General features: G+C 44.6%; 1 protein-coding gene across 1 annotated transcript; it reads right to left on the bottom strand.

Annotated features, from left to right (window-relative positions):
* Positions 1–8,646: 8,646 nt before the first annotated feature.
* Positions 8,647–14,341, bottom strand: LOC135494787 (rhomboid-related protein 4-like). Its single transcript, XM_064783066.1, has 6 exons — positions 14,247–14,341; positions 12,492–12,970; positions 11,516–11,662; positions 10,771–10,869; positions 9,639–9,908; positions 8,647–8,993 (listed from the first exon to the last, which is right to left on the bottom strand). Exons 2-6 carry the CDS (start codon positions 12,949–12,951, stop codon positions 8,767–8,769), a joined length of 1,203 nt encoding a protein of 400 aa, XP_064639136.1. The 5' UTR covers positions 12,952–12,970; positions 14,247–14,341; the 3' UTR covers positions 8,647–8,766.
* Between the last annotated feature and the right edge of the window lie 256 nt (positions 14,342–14,597).

Genomic DNA, 14,597 nt, shown 5'->3' with positions numbered 1-14,597 from the left:
GAGCTGGCCCAGCAACTGCGTCGGGAACCCCCACGTTGGAATGTTAATTGACGCCATAAGCGCGTTGGAATGCGCTTGAAATGTGCTAATTGGTTGGGTGGCAACTTGTTAGTCCGTTCGGAGTCCCTGGCTGATGATAGTCAGTCGCTCACAGGAGCTTGAGGGTTACGCTTGGTAATACCCCAGGACTTCAGCTCGTTGAAATTCTGCTGTATGTAGGCTACGCAGTTGTAACAGGGACTTAGAGTACATAGTGACGGGAGCTATGCCCGAAATGCCAGTGTATAAAATAAAGGTACATGTATATTAAACTTCCGAAGATCTGTTTACTCACGAGTTGTTGCAATTCCTATAAGCATCTCAATATTCAACCCTGAATCAAGTAAATCCAAGCACGAGTACCCCTCACATTTCTATTTCAACGAGAGAATCAAATATCTAGCTTGTACACAGCAGAGTGGCCGTAGAAGTACAGCTGACCCAGTTTCCAGTTTCCGAGATCCCAGTTGGCACAAGTCCAAGCTCGAGCCAGGAAATTCTACGGTGGACCGATTGGTTAGGAATCGAACAAGATGTCGAACGCCGTACAAGAAGTTCGCAGAAGTGAACGTAAGCCAGTGCCCCGGAGTGGACCTGACCAACAGGACATCCTAAGAGAAGAATGGGTGCAAGTAGGACGGGAAAGAGGCGGGCATGCGGCGAATGTCTCGAAACTGTACGGCTAGTTCCGCAAAGCTTCTGATAACCGAGAAGCCCCGATAAGAGACCTCGAGCCCCATCTCAAGAAGCTGGAAGATGCCTGCAGCCGATTCAAGGTGGTTCACGACCGTTATGTAGAGCTTTTAGCTACAGTTGTGCCAGCCAGATTGGATCTTTGCATGACCCATTTCCAAGACGTGTGTAATTTGCTGGGTGAGGCGCGTGCCAGATTCAAATACTTAGCAGATTTGTCACGCCTCCACGAAGGTCAACCTCAAGATGAAGATATAAGAGAGGATGGTAAAATAACGCAGAGCATGCTCCGCACAAAACAGTGAACTCTTCACTGTCTCCATTTTCCACTTACACAGTAGACAGTTCACAGTTGGCCAGATGCCTTCGCCGTCTATTATCCGCTTCTTGAATTAACAATGAGTGGGCCCATACGTGAGACAAAAAGTTACCAGATTGTGACTCGTGGCTGTGAATGATAGGACCCCGACCCCTGATCACTGCCAAACTTTATATGTGAGACGAAAAAATTCCTGATTGTGACTTACGGCTTGGAATGATGGGACCCCGACCCATGACCACTGCCAAACTTTATATGTGAGACAAAAAGTTACCAGATTGTGACTCGTGGCTGGGAATGATAGGACCCCGACCCCTGATCACTGCCAAACTTTATATGTGAGACAAAAAGTTACCTGATTGTCACTTACGGCTGGGAATGATGGGACCCCGACCCATGACCACTGCCAAACTTCATACGTGAGACAAAAAGTTACCAGATTGTGACTCGTGGCTGGAAATGATAGGACCCCGACCCCTGATCACTGCAAAACTTTATATGTGAGACAAAAAGTTACCTGATTGTGACTTACGGCTGGGAATGATGGGACCCCGACCCATGACCACTGCCAAACTTTATATGTGAGACAAAAAGTTACCAGATTGTGACTCGCGGCTGGGAATGATAGGACCCCGACCCATGATCACTGCCAAACTTCATACGTGAGACAAAAAGTTACCAGATTGTGACTCGTGGCTGGGAATGATAGGAGCCCGACCCCTGATCACTGCCAAACTTCATACGTGAGACAAAAGTTACCAGATTGTGACTCGCGGCTGTGAATGATAGGACCCCGACCCATGATCACTGCCAAACTTCATACGTGAGACAAAAAGTTACCAGATTGTGACTCGTGGCTGGGAATGATAGGACCCCGACCCATGATCATTGCCAAAATTCATACTTGAGACAAAAATTTACCAGACTGTGACTGGCAGCTGGGAATGAGAGGACCTAACCACCCCAACCCCTCATACTCCTGGCAGTGCCCATCCTCACTGCTAAAATGAAATAAAAGAGTGAAAATTTCAAATTCAAATTGATTTATTGATCTATCATCTATTCGGCTACAGTCAAAAACTATATATATAGTACAAATTAAAAACACGTGGTCATTCAACAATATTCCAGATTATCATACCTCATTAGTATGTGAGCCAATCACGTCGCGTCATTCACGACCACGTGCCATGCGATAATTTTGACTATTCCACGGCATTATTCCACGGCTGACGTCATCGATGACGCGATATTGCAAATGGCGGCCATTAAGATTTCGACGAAATCGGCGATAAAAAACAGCATATTTACGGCGTTTTAAGCCAGGAAGTTGCACAGTGATACTGTCAGGGTCTTGAATTACACCCACAAAGTAGGTAGGTTGCATTGGGTGGGACTGTTACATCCACGAACAGAAAGTACAAGGCATTCAAGTTGGGCCTGGACTCGCTTCAAACAAACATCGTCTGCTAATGTAAACACACACTGTCTACAGTACATAATGTACACGTCTTGGCTCCATACATGATTTGCGTATCCGCCGATTAAAAATCACTTTGACAGTGGTTTGGGTCGCTGTGCAAAACCTGCTGGGCCGATTTCTTCAAGGTTTGGTTTAAAGCCTCGTGAAATAATTTTTGACCTGACAAATAATTTTGACTATTCTATGGCTTGACATGCAATATTTATATAATATTCAATGGTATTCTTCGTTGCGCAGAGAATGTGCGCAAAAGCAAACACACAGTAGAATGTTTACTGTTTAATGCGATATCGACAACAGTGAAATGCTCTACTGTGGTATAGTAGAGAGTACGTTGCATAACGCCAGATGACAGCGTGTCTCAAGCGGGATCCAGAGTTTCCTCGAAAGCCAGCAGATCGAGCAGAGCTTCAAGCACATTGGCAAAGGCCGCAGCTAAGAGAGCCGTGCTTGCCGCCAAGTTGCGACTACAAGACGAAATGAACAAGAAGCAGCTAGAGATCAAGCGGCAGACGATGGAAGTGGAGAGAATGAAGATTGAGGCAGAACTGGAGATGGCAACGATTGAAGAAGAGACCCTCACTGAGTACGTGGAAAAGCGCTCCGTCCGAGGATCTACCGCAGCGTCACGCACCTCCAAAGCCATCATTCCTGAGACGACCCCCAAACAGTCGACTACCATGAGAGAGGGACCACCTCAAGATTTCGTCACATCGACAGCAGCCCGTTCCGGAGATACGAATCCGCAATTCCCAGATTGGTCCCCAATTAGGCATCAAGCACCAGAGGCGTCAAGACAAGTGCCTATAGAACAAGACGTCCCTCAGAATCAACAGCCAGAAAGGGATATGGCCTACAGCACCGACCCAGCTACAGCTCTAGGGATGCAGCCGTGACCAGCCACGATGCCACAGTCAACAGCAGCTGACCACTATGCAGCCCCACCGGTGATGTCAACCAGTTTCCAGCCATGGCCAGCCACGACCTATGTCCCAGTCCATTATGCAGCGCCACCCGTGATGACCACCAGTTATCAACCGAATCAGTCTGCCATCAGCGAATTTCAGATGCAAGCCCAGAGACAACTCTTCGACGCGATGCGACTTCCAAAGCCAAAGATTATGTCATTTGATGGGGACTGCCTGATGTACCACGCCTTTTTGAACTCCTTTGACTGCACCATTCATCATTCTACGGTGGCCGATGCTGACAAGCTCAACTGTCTCCTCGAGTATTGTACCGGGAGGGCCGCGAGAGTGATTCAACCAGGCGCCTTGATGTCGTCGCCAACACAAGATTACCTCAAGGCCAAAGAGCTTTTGAAGAAGCGGTTTAGAGATCCACATGCCATCGCCAAAGCATGGATAGCCAAGATCGTGGATGGGCAAGCCGTTAAGCCAAACAACGGTGAATCTCTCCGGGAATTCGCAGATGATGTAACCAGCTGTTTAGAGACGCTGCGAGCTATGAATAAGCTGAATGAAATCGACTCGCAAGAGAGAATGGTGAAGGTGGTATCGCGGTTGCCAGTATATCTTCAAAGCCGATGGAGAAAGAAAGCCTTTGAAAGCAAGGACAGCAAGGACAGATATCCGACCTTTGAAGAGCTGAGCCAGTTCCTGGACATAGTGGCGGACAAAGCTTGCGATCCCGTATTCGGAAAGATCGATGTCCAGAAACCAAGAGAAAGGCATGAAATTAAGACCTACTGGAAGGGCGCCAGCAATTTCAACGTTCGAGCTGAAGAAAGCAAGGCCAGTCATGCCAGTGCAACGCCCAAGTCAACTAAATCTACGGTAGCCGAGAAGTACAAAACCAATAGATCCAGTGTAACATTTGCAGTGGTGAGCACAGAATGAAGGATTGCCGACAGTTTAAGTCTATGACACCTACCAAACGACTAGAGATCGTCAGAGAGAAGAAACTCTGTTTCAACTGCCTAGATCATTCGAATCACAGCTACAGAAAATGCAGGAAGAATGATGGATGTTCCGTTCAAAACTGCTCCAAGAAACATTCAAGTCTCCTCCATGACGCACTGTCAATTCCTGGCAGGAAACAAGATGCTGTCAAGAAACCAGAAGAGGTCAAGAAAAAAGAAGAAGTCAAAACTGGCTGTGTTTGTGGTCCTGCTGCCTTTTCCAAGACCACCCGAATAGCCTTGCCAATCGTGACCGTGTATGTCAGGGGAAAAGACCAAGACAAATTTACGAAGACACAAGCGCTACTTATCACAGGGAGCAATAGAACATTCTGTTCTGAAAGTTTGGCGAATGATCTGCAGCTAAAAGGGCAGAAGACCAACAGTCAAGTGTCATCGAGTTGCAGCTTGAAGCCTCATCCAACCCGTCTGGAAAAGGAAGACTGACGCAGCTGCCCAGAGTATCCGCACTGAAAACGTTTCCAAAGTTGACCAAGAAGCTGGCTCACACAGACATCGAGGAATGGCGCTATCTACGAGACTTGAAGATAACTAACAGCACTGAAGACAACATTGGTCTTCTCATTGGTCAAGCCGTGCCCGCAGCACTTAGACCGTTAGAAATCTGCCGTGGAGGGGATGACGAGCCCTATGCTACCCGATCAGTGTTTGGATGGTGTTTGAATGGCCCGATATCAAGTCCAGTTGAAGAAGTCGCCAGCAGCAATTTCGTCCGAACTGGTTGTGACAGCGCAGACGCCCTGCTTCAAGCTCAAGTTGAACAGTTCTGGAAGATTGATGGAGGCCCGCCGATTTTAGCAAAATCAAGACCTCATCCCTCCCGCGAAGACCAAAGGGCACTCCAGATATGGGATCAGTCATGCTGCCAGCAAGATGGTCATTACAACCTAGACAGTCCGTTCAGAGATGATCAGCCGAGATTGGGTGATTTCACAATCCAGTGTGTGTTAGGTGTTGGGTGTTAGTGTTACTGATCTGTAACAGATCTGTTAACAGATTCGCTAATCTGGGCTCCTCAAACGGTGCTCAGATTCAACAGGCTGTTAACAGGGTGTTAACACAGTGTTAACAGGGTGTTGAGAAAAAAGTTTTTTTTAGATTACCTGGTAATCATTCAATGAAACTGCATGTGTACAAATCACTGCTACTGTGGCATCACAACTTTTTCCATTGCGACCACAAAAATAAGCATTTCCTGCATGGTCCTGCCTTTGAATGCGAATGATGACCCCATCAATAAACAGAATCACACGTCTAACGCGACCTTCAACATCCTCAAGATCCTGAGCAAGTTCATCGAATTCATCTGGTCCTGGTAGAGATACAGTTAAGCCCATAATTATTCATACCCTTGACAATTTTGGAGTTTTTTGTGTCTGTACATTTTATTTATTTATTTATTTATATTCAAGTGGCATACACATGTGAAAGAGGTTTATAACAAGTACTTCAAGGGGTAATTTCTTTTATGCAATGTTTTTTTGTATTTTATTTCAATTTATTAACAAAAAATGGCATGTCCAAAATTATTCATACCCCACTGACCCCCTTACAGGTCTAAGTATACGGCTATTTCTTGTTTACCAACTAGTCGGGTTGGGTAATATTGTAAGTCACAATGATGTTATGCAATGATTTGAAGCGCTTCAGTGGTTAACAACCGTCCTGTGGCCTATAAATTCAGGGGTCCTAACCCACCACGTTTCGTAGCCCGGAGAGGTAAACCAGAAGAGATTTGTAAGCGACAACGGGACTAACTTCACAGCAGCAGAGAAAGAGTTACGTGCTTTAGTGGAGGCCTTGGATGGGGAGAGAATCCAAGACATTGGAGCGAGTGAAAGCATATGATGGCAAATTAACCCCTCCCCACCGGAGCTCATCATGGAGGGATTTTTGAGTCAATGATTAAGGCAGCCAAGCGGAGAATGAATGCAATCCTCATCTCTGCTGGAGTAACGAATGAGGAGCTACTATCTGCAGTGGTCGAGGTGGAGGGCCTTCTTAACTCACGCCCTCTGATGTACGTTGGAGGTGGACCAGAAGAAGAACCGATACTTACACCAAACCACTTCATTTATGGGAAAGCAGGAGGACAGCTCGCTCCACATGTAGTCGATGAGATTGCATCAAATCCAAGAAATCGCTGGCATTGTGTTCAAGACCTGGTTCTCAAAGTATGGCAGCGGTGGACAAAGGAGTACCTTACCTCGCTGAACACCAGGGGAAAGTGGTTAGACAGACAACCAGACTTAAAAGCGGATGATGTTGTCCTGCTGGTCAACCAGAACAACCAAAGAGGAAAATCGCCACTGGGGGTCATCACCAGAGTTTTTCCAGGAAACGATGCCCATGTACGTGTAGTAACTGTGAAGAGCGGCGAAAAGGAGTATTATAGTTTATAGTCTTGACGCATTGGGCGATGAACATTAGCCTACTAAAGTATTCGAACGCTATATAAGTATTTGCGATATCATTATGCGCACAAGTATTACAAAAAAATAATTACGCGTTGGTTTGGAATAGGCAATATCCTCTAGCAGTTTTAAAGAATCGGCAGCAATAGAGGTCAAAGGCCATAATACTGCCTCTCTATTGTAAGGTGTACGACGAACTCTGCCTTAGCCTGTTCCGGGAAACTGCCCTGAGTTGTTGCTACTCGCAGTTGATATTAGTATTAGTATATTACGCATTACTGTTGTTAAAAAGTTTGGATGACTTTAAAATTCATGTGTTTAGAGCATAAGTGAATTACAGAACAAGAGGCAAGAGATATTCGACATTCGTGAACCGCGTCTTGGGTTCGTTTCGAAAATTATAGGTCATTAGTAGTAGGACATTCGTAATTTAACGCAGTTTTGGTTCTCTTCATTTCGGAAGAATTCGTTGAACCACCCGGTCCTTACTAGTATTCGTGTAGCTCGCGCTAATATAGAATCAATGGACTGTGCCTCAGATTGGCATATATATCCAGATAGCATCGCTTGTGATGAACATTTGTATTAGTAAAATAGAAGGTTCATGAGGGGGAGTATATTTGGACTCGTCGTGTTAAAACACCCCTCTTGAAGTAATAGAATTGGTCCGTAGGGAATATCGAGATCGAGGCTTAGCTAGCAGACGAACAAAAGTTGTAAATTTTTTTTGGTGTTAAAAAAAGGCGTTTCAGTTCTACATTTCGAGTTTGTTGTGTTGACTGTATCGTGTACGAATAACAACTGGTAAAAATTATCATCCGAGATCAGCATCAGTGTGATACTACATGCACTGTAGTACAATACACATAACAATGTGCAGGAAAGCGTGCTTTACCAGTTGAAGATGAGGACAGTTGGTAAAAACTTGCAGCAAAGTCAACATTTGATAAAACTATTGAAGGAAATCTTGCCTGATAATATTTGGAATGCTTTTAGCTATCCAAAAAATTCCAAGGGTATATTTGGAGAGTTCTTATTTTTGTAAATTTGGATGAAATTTGAAGGGTCTTCCATATCGTTTCCCAACATTATATAATATATATAGTCTGTATGTACATCCAGGTGACAGTGGTGAGTGGTGATCAGTGAATGTGTCAATATATATATAGTGTATAGGACATGCTCATGTGGTACATTTTTGTAATCACACTGGTTCATTATCTAACTGAATGAGCCGGTTACGCATGATAGAAAACCTGTCGGGCTTGATTGCAGCAGATGACCTCGAGGGAGAAAGGGAACCAGACTTTCCCTTTAAAATTTTCTAAGGAAAGGATTCCAGGGAGAGAACTGTGGCCTGGAACGATGAACCAATGTGGTCATCACGATAAAACAGTGGACCCTCCCTTAGCACACGTCTCTGTTTATAGCAAGACACCCTCAATGTTAAGGTCACTGTTTCAGGTTTACTAGGCCCTTTTCCAGATACGCCGGTACCACCTCGATACCGCAAAACAAACTACCTTTACAATAGGTTTTGACAGTCAATGATGCCAGACAATGCTTCTCGAGCCCTTGTCTGGCATCTTTTACCGTGAAGATCTGTTGCAAAGATGGTTTGTTTTGCCTACCCTAGGTGGTACCGACATATCTGGCAAATGGCCTATTGGAGTTTCTAAGTACAATAAGTCACAAAAGTAAAATGGCACCAAAACATGTATATCACGGGGAATGCAAGCCTGTCTAATCCTGTACATGTAGTTGATGTTAGTAGACAATGCAGAGGGTGGGCATTTATGTGGTGCACACTTTGTCTTTCAAAGCAAAATCTCCATCTGAATCAAAGTGATACAATTCTCGACACTGATGTCTAAATCTAATCCTTTTGAAATCTTCTAAGTCTACGCTTGCGAATGTCATCGTTTGAAAGCGGCTGTGTTACAGTGGGTATATCGTTCAGAGATGAACCAGCTCCCTCGTAACCAGGAGGTGGTGGTGGAATGCGAGCCTGTGGAATCCCATTGGATTCTCCGTAAAGTGAGTCGTACGATGGTGGTTCTGGCGGAGCAGTAGGTGCAGTTGCGGTTTGTGGAGGCGCTGCATCTGGAATAGGACAATGTACTCTGATTCTGAATGTACCAACTATTGCACCAAGGCGCTGCCCCTCTAGTTATGGGGCAAAGCCAATGAGAGCTGCACTAAATATCTTTAGATTTTGAGCTGACTGGTGGGTTCAGGAGTATGCAAAATGGTGGTGCCCAGGTCTTTTTTTACATCAATTTTCCATAATTCCTGGCAAATTTCAAATCATTTTCTCAATCTCAAAAACGGGGGGTCATTCTCAAAGCATATTGAAAGATCTATATCTTCTGCCTTGACTGACTTCTACATGTAACCATGACTGTGATGTCCTGGATGTGGCACGGACTCATCCAAATTACAGGTCAATCAGCGAAAGAGTGGTGTGTGAATTATTTTTTCATTCGAAGGTGTAGAATTTGTGTTTGTCAGGTGTAATTATCATATGTGCTAAGTGCGGAGGGTATACACAGTCTCTTTCACCTACATAGTATACCAAGCTGATATCAACACAGGGCCTACAGCTGGAGACAATGCCCCTGTGGAAACATAGCATTTTTGTAGAAAAGCAGGGGATTTTTGCGGCAGAATATTTTTTGGCGATCATGACCTACTAGCAAATTCGCGAAATATCCTGCACACATAATTTTTCTCTTCTTCAGTACTTACTATTGCTTTGAGACTGTTGCAAGCTTTCATTCATAGCTCGAGCCAGCTGTTCATCCTCCGTAAGACCGCCCGTATAGGCTGCGTAATTCCGGCCTAAATGTCCTGGCGTCTGATCACGCCCGGGTGACTGATGGCGCAACCGTTCAGATCTTCTCGTGGGAGTTGCAGGCATCCCTCCAGACTGAGTAGGCATTGATTCCTGTTGCAGGTTTTCAGCCCTCCGCCCTGATGTCCCAGAACTATGAAATGTGTATGCTTGATGTGGGCGACCTGGAATTGAAGAAGTCAACAGAAAAGGTAATAATAATGTCGCCAGGATAGGCAGTGGCCACTACGATTTCCATGTGTATGCTTGGGATGATAACCACGCCAGAAAATTCTGAGAGACATACAACCGCATCTTTTTTAAAAAGTGACAATATAGGCAGCAGCTACGCAGGCAAGATACAGTTACACAAAGCCGCCAATAGGGGTCTCTCTGACTCGCATCTCACAGTAAGTCGAAATGATTCATACTTGTATGAGGAATATATTTAGTGCCGAGTCTGACATGACCAAGGGCCCTTAATACTGTGTATACTAGTCACTTGAAGATGGCCAAATTAGCCCCTCTGCTCCTGCCTATAGTCCCCTTTAAAGGAGTGGGTGGCTTTTACTTAGATTTTGTTTGTTCTTCTCATTTCATTGCATGTAACTATTTTAATGAAAGTGTCCGACGGTTTTTAACTTTTCAGACTTTCTACATCACATCCCGCGATCACGATTCAACATCACTTCCATTGTCGTCATAGGTTATCGAATGCTTTTACCATTACATCGTGGTAAAAGCCACTCACCAATGCCCAGTGTTTGCCAAAGATGACTGCTGCGCGGAGGGCTCACCTGGGTCCAGTCGCGATTAGAATAGGAATAGCTTGACAATTAAGTAGATTTTGAATTTTCTCATTTTAAGTAGTATTTATGATGACAGTAACTGCTACTGTAGAGTGGAAGGTTAAGTCCTGGGCATATGGCAGCATGGTAGTAACGCCCTGAAAATTGACCTTGGTCCTTTGAAGATTTCTAAATCCCAGAGATAGCCCTGGACCAACTGACAGTAGAGTCTTCAGGTATCTCATCTGCATCATCTTACCTGACGCTGTGGATGAAATGATGCTGTAGAATTCTTTCATGACAAACTTGAGTGGTCCTTTTACATACAGAAGACCGAGGAGAATTCCAGAGAGATGACCTACGAAAATAAGACAAATGTAGGTTTTTACAAGGCAGCATGAAGTGGAGAGGTGAGCATGATCTGGGACATTATTAGCTCAAGACAATACAGGGCGATTGTAATATGAGAAGAAGGGACCCAGGGACCCCAAAGGAAACCTAATTCAGTGGAAGAGAGTTGCCCTCACTATCACACAAGTGTACCGAGATGGACCGGGAATTGAACCTGGAATTGAACCGATGACTTCGTGGGTGACAGGCGCCATGTTTCAACTGTGCCAGCCCGACCACCTCTTTTAGTACGAGTTGAGTTCAGGTTCGAAATTGTTCTTTAGGGCATTGTGTGAAAACTATTTGGCTGATTTTGTCGAAGTTGGGTTTTTCTGACCTTATCGACACGTTTCCACAGAGGAACTGCATCCAGTTCAGTCCCGTTGACGGGCATAGACTGTTCTGTGTACTATCGAGGTTTATTTTCAGCCATGTTTTAGCAAATTGCGACCATGCATTTTCAGAAAACTTTTGCTTATTTTACAGTCTTCTAAAATTTAGCACCCCAAAAAAGACAGAATACGCTAAGCACCTGACAGCAACTATGGGCTCCAACAAAAAGGTGGACTTTAAGGAAGTAACACTTCTTCATGATGACATGTTTTTATCCTTACCAGTAAAAGATGCATTAGGAGCAATCACTTGAATGAATGCCAACTCTGCCCAGACTGCCAACCTTGAATGGATAGGGATACCCATAATGTACTGAATGCCGGGTGGTAGGTCATAAGTAGTCAGCACCTTCAGAGCAAATAAGACACCTGAAATTGTGAAGAACAAGAGAGATTTAACCAAAATATACAAGCATATCTGGTCATTCATTATAGCATGGAATACGGAGGCCGTTTAGAGGAAGGGGAGGTCTGTTGTATTCAAAGAAGTTACACTGGAATCTATTCTGGGCACTCAGATACCAAGAAAATTTTCTGGAGGAGCCCACGATCCTCCCGTTAGAGCCTGATTACACCTTTGACCTTGACCCTCAAGATATCCTCAGCTGTTCAAAGAATGCATCAATGAACAAATATTCCACCGAATCCTTTTCAGAACTTTGGTGCTTACTTGCCAGGAGTCACGCCATTGGCACACCGCAGCATCAACCCCTTAAACTTTCGGAATGTTCCTACAGTATACTATACCCCCCCCCCCATCCCCACCCCAAACTGGATGACTGGAGCTGTAGGATGGGGGAACTCATTGAAAAAGAACATTTTCATTCCTCATAACATGCCACTAAGTATGGCATTTTCTAATCAACTGATTTTGAATTAGAAACAAAATCAATCATGTCATTTTTTAAAACAAATAAAACACATATTCAATGTCTGCCTCTCAGTCAGTCTTAACTCAGTATATATATGGATAAATGAATTTTGTTTTAAGTACAGTGCAACCTCCCTTAGCAGACACCTCTCTATTAAGGACACTAATTTTGGTCCCAAATTGGCTGTTTCAATTCACTTTGACCTTTCTAATCAGGACACCTCTCTATTAAGGACTGCACTTGTAGGTGCCGACGGTGTCCTTAATAGAGAGGTTCTACTGTACCTTTTAATTCAAACAGCACTCGCAGTATTGTACTAAACTCACCTGAGAACCCCACCGCACACTGTGAGAGATAAGACGCATCGTTCATAATGTAGTTACCAAGCAGCATATTGACAGCAACCAGTATAGTACTCTGCAAAACTGTAAACACCGCCAACAGAAACGCAAAGTAACCACTGCCTAGTTTTCGTTCCAAGTTTATGCCCTTCCACAGGAATGACGACATGTTATAATACAAATGCCATTGGTCAGCGTGGTGAAAGACGCCAAGGATTAATCGTGTCCAGTCGCCGCGATTCCACACCTGATTGGAGCTGATGCATACATCGTCGAGGCTTGGCCAGGGTATGTCGATCAGTTTCAAGAAGACCAGAACTTGCCCCAGTATCGCCGCCAACGTGACGGGCGGTATCCGGTCGAAACCGACTTGCATCAGTTGGTAAGCTAGCAGCATAATGGCCAGGCCACCCCCCTGCGTGCCTCTATTTCGTCCTCGGAACATTGTGGAACTTCTTTAATGGCTGCAAAAAAATACAGAGGTTAGAGTAGACTCATAGCCCTTGAAGCATTCTGATATCATAGGGAATTGTTGATGCCATTTAAATGTTGAAAATTATTATTCGCCCGACTGTTGTGTCTTGACTGAAGATTTTCTGCGCTATAGCATTCCGCGAAGATGACGTCACTGCAGCTGCTGCCCTCTATTTCCCCATCACTGAATTACAGGCAATGTCGGACAAATATGCGGTTTCGTAATGGATTCAGGCTTTTTAACTGGGGCAGTTAGATTCAATCTGGCACATGTCCGAGTGTTGGAAATACTACATAATTGTTCTGAATATTTCTCTCTCTGACTCTATGGTATCATTCATGCTAAAAACAATGCAGGGTCAAAGATAATTGACTTTGAAATAAGCTCAAATGCGTAGAAATAAGTGTCGATGTCCGCCTGTCACGTGACTAAAACGTCATCAATATCTTATGCAAATGACCTTGTGAGCTATAAATAGAAACTTCGCGGGATGCTATTGACCCGACTACAATATAATGTATGCTGGTCGACAGTCGTGTCTCGAGTCAAGATTCCCCGCGCTTTTGACCCGACGACTCAGTTGATGACGTCATCGGGTGGCCAACATTCCCGAAGCCGCCACTAGCGTTAGTGAGCAGGAAATTAGGGGAAACAATGGCGGCGGATGTAGGTCAAGCGGGCCTGTCGGTTGAACAAAATTCACCAATTTTGCCCAATTTCAATCAAAATTATCAGAATTCAAACAGACTTGCGCCGGACGGCCGGGTGAATAGTACCAAATTCCTTCACTCGAGACACGACGGCGTCGGGTCTGGAGTGAAGAATTTCAGTATTGGTCACCCGACCGTCGTGTACACAGGACCGATTTCCTTCACTGGAGATCAGACGGTCGGGTCAACAAGACCGATTTCCTTCAATTTAGATCCGACGGTCGGGTACCGTAAATAATACCGGTCTTAAATGTTTTTAAATAGTCATGAAATTTTCAGGAAATGTGTTTAATTTCGTTCATGGCTACTAAATTTTATTTTGATGTCTATCAGATTTTAAACCTGGTGGACGCTGGTACATGGTGGGCGCTGGTGGACGCTGTTTAGGATGACCGCACGTACATACGCACGTACATACATGCATTGTGCACGGGAACAACAATGTATCATAAAAATCACTATTGCGAGACATTTTGCATTCACGCAATCAGCCTCTTCTCTCGACCGCCGAGAGCGATCCAGAAAGTATACTTAGTCTAATATTCATGTTCTTACTCTACGATTGCTTCCAGCTTCTCTGACTTGCAAATAACCTTGAATACGTGAATATTTCAAAATGTTTGCACTGCAAATCGTAGATACACGTGTACTCACGCTGTCACAACATTCTATTTTTAGGTTTTGCGCCGGCTATGACGTTGATCACGTGGGGCCGCGGGAAAGTTTGATTTTCGCGCCACACAGCTTCCTGTTTCTCTTTTAATTTAAGGACAGCATTTGGCAGTCCCGAGGGTGTCCTTAATTGAGAGGTTCTACTGTAATGGAGTGGAAATATCACCAATTCACATGAGTGCCACAGCGGCAGAGTGGGTTTCCCAGGCCAAGAAAACAACGAGTTGGTAGATG

The sequence above is a fragment of the Lineus longissimus genome, chromosome 10, assembly GCF_910592395.1.
Source record: "Lineus longissimus chromosome 10, tnLinLong1.2, whole genome shotgun sequence".
NCBI classification, from domain to species: Eukaryota; Metazoa; Nemertea; class Pilidiophora; order Heteronemertea; family Lineidae; genus Lineus; species Lineus longissimus.
The sequence above is the reverse complement of the archived record's forward strand: the minus strand, read 5'-3'. Positions and strand labels throughout refer to the sequence as shown.

What these genes read in the sequence shown, in the direction of transcription:
- LOC135494787 (XM_064783066.1), bottom strand. Translation starts at nt 12,951, where the DNA reads ATGTTCCGAGGACGAAATAGAGGCACGCAGGGGGGTGGCCTGGCCATT. An exon ending in TCCTAATGCATCTTTTACTG is followed by an intron (nt 10,870 to 11,515) that starts GTAAGGATAAAA and finishes TTATTTTCGTAG; the next exon opens with GTCATCTCTCTGGAATTCTC. An exon ending in GCAACAGTCTCAAAGCAATA is followed by an intron (nt 8,994 to 9,638) that starts GTAAGTACTGAA and finishes GTCCTATTCCAG; the next exon opens with ATGCAGCGCCTCCACAAACC.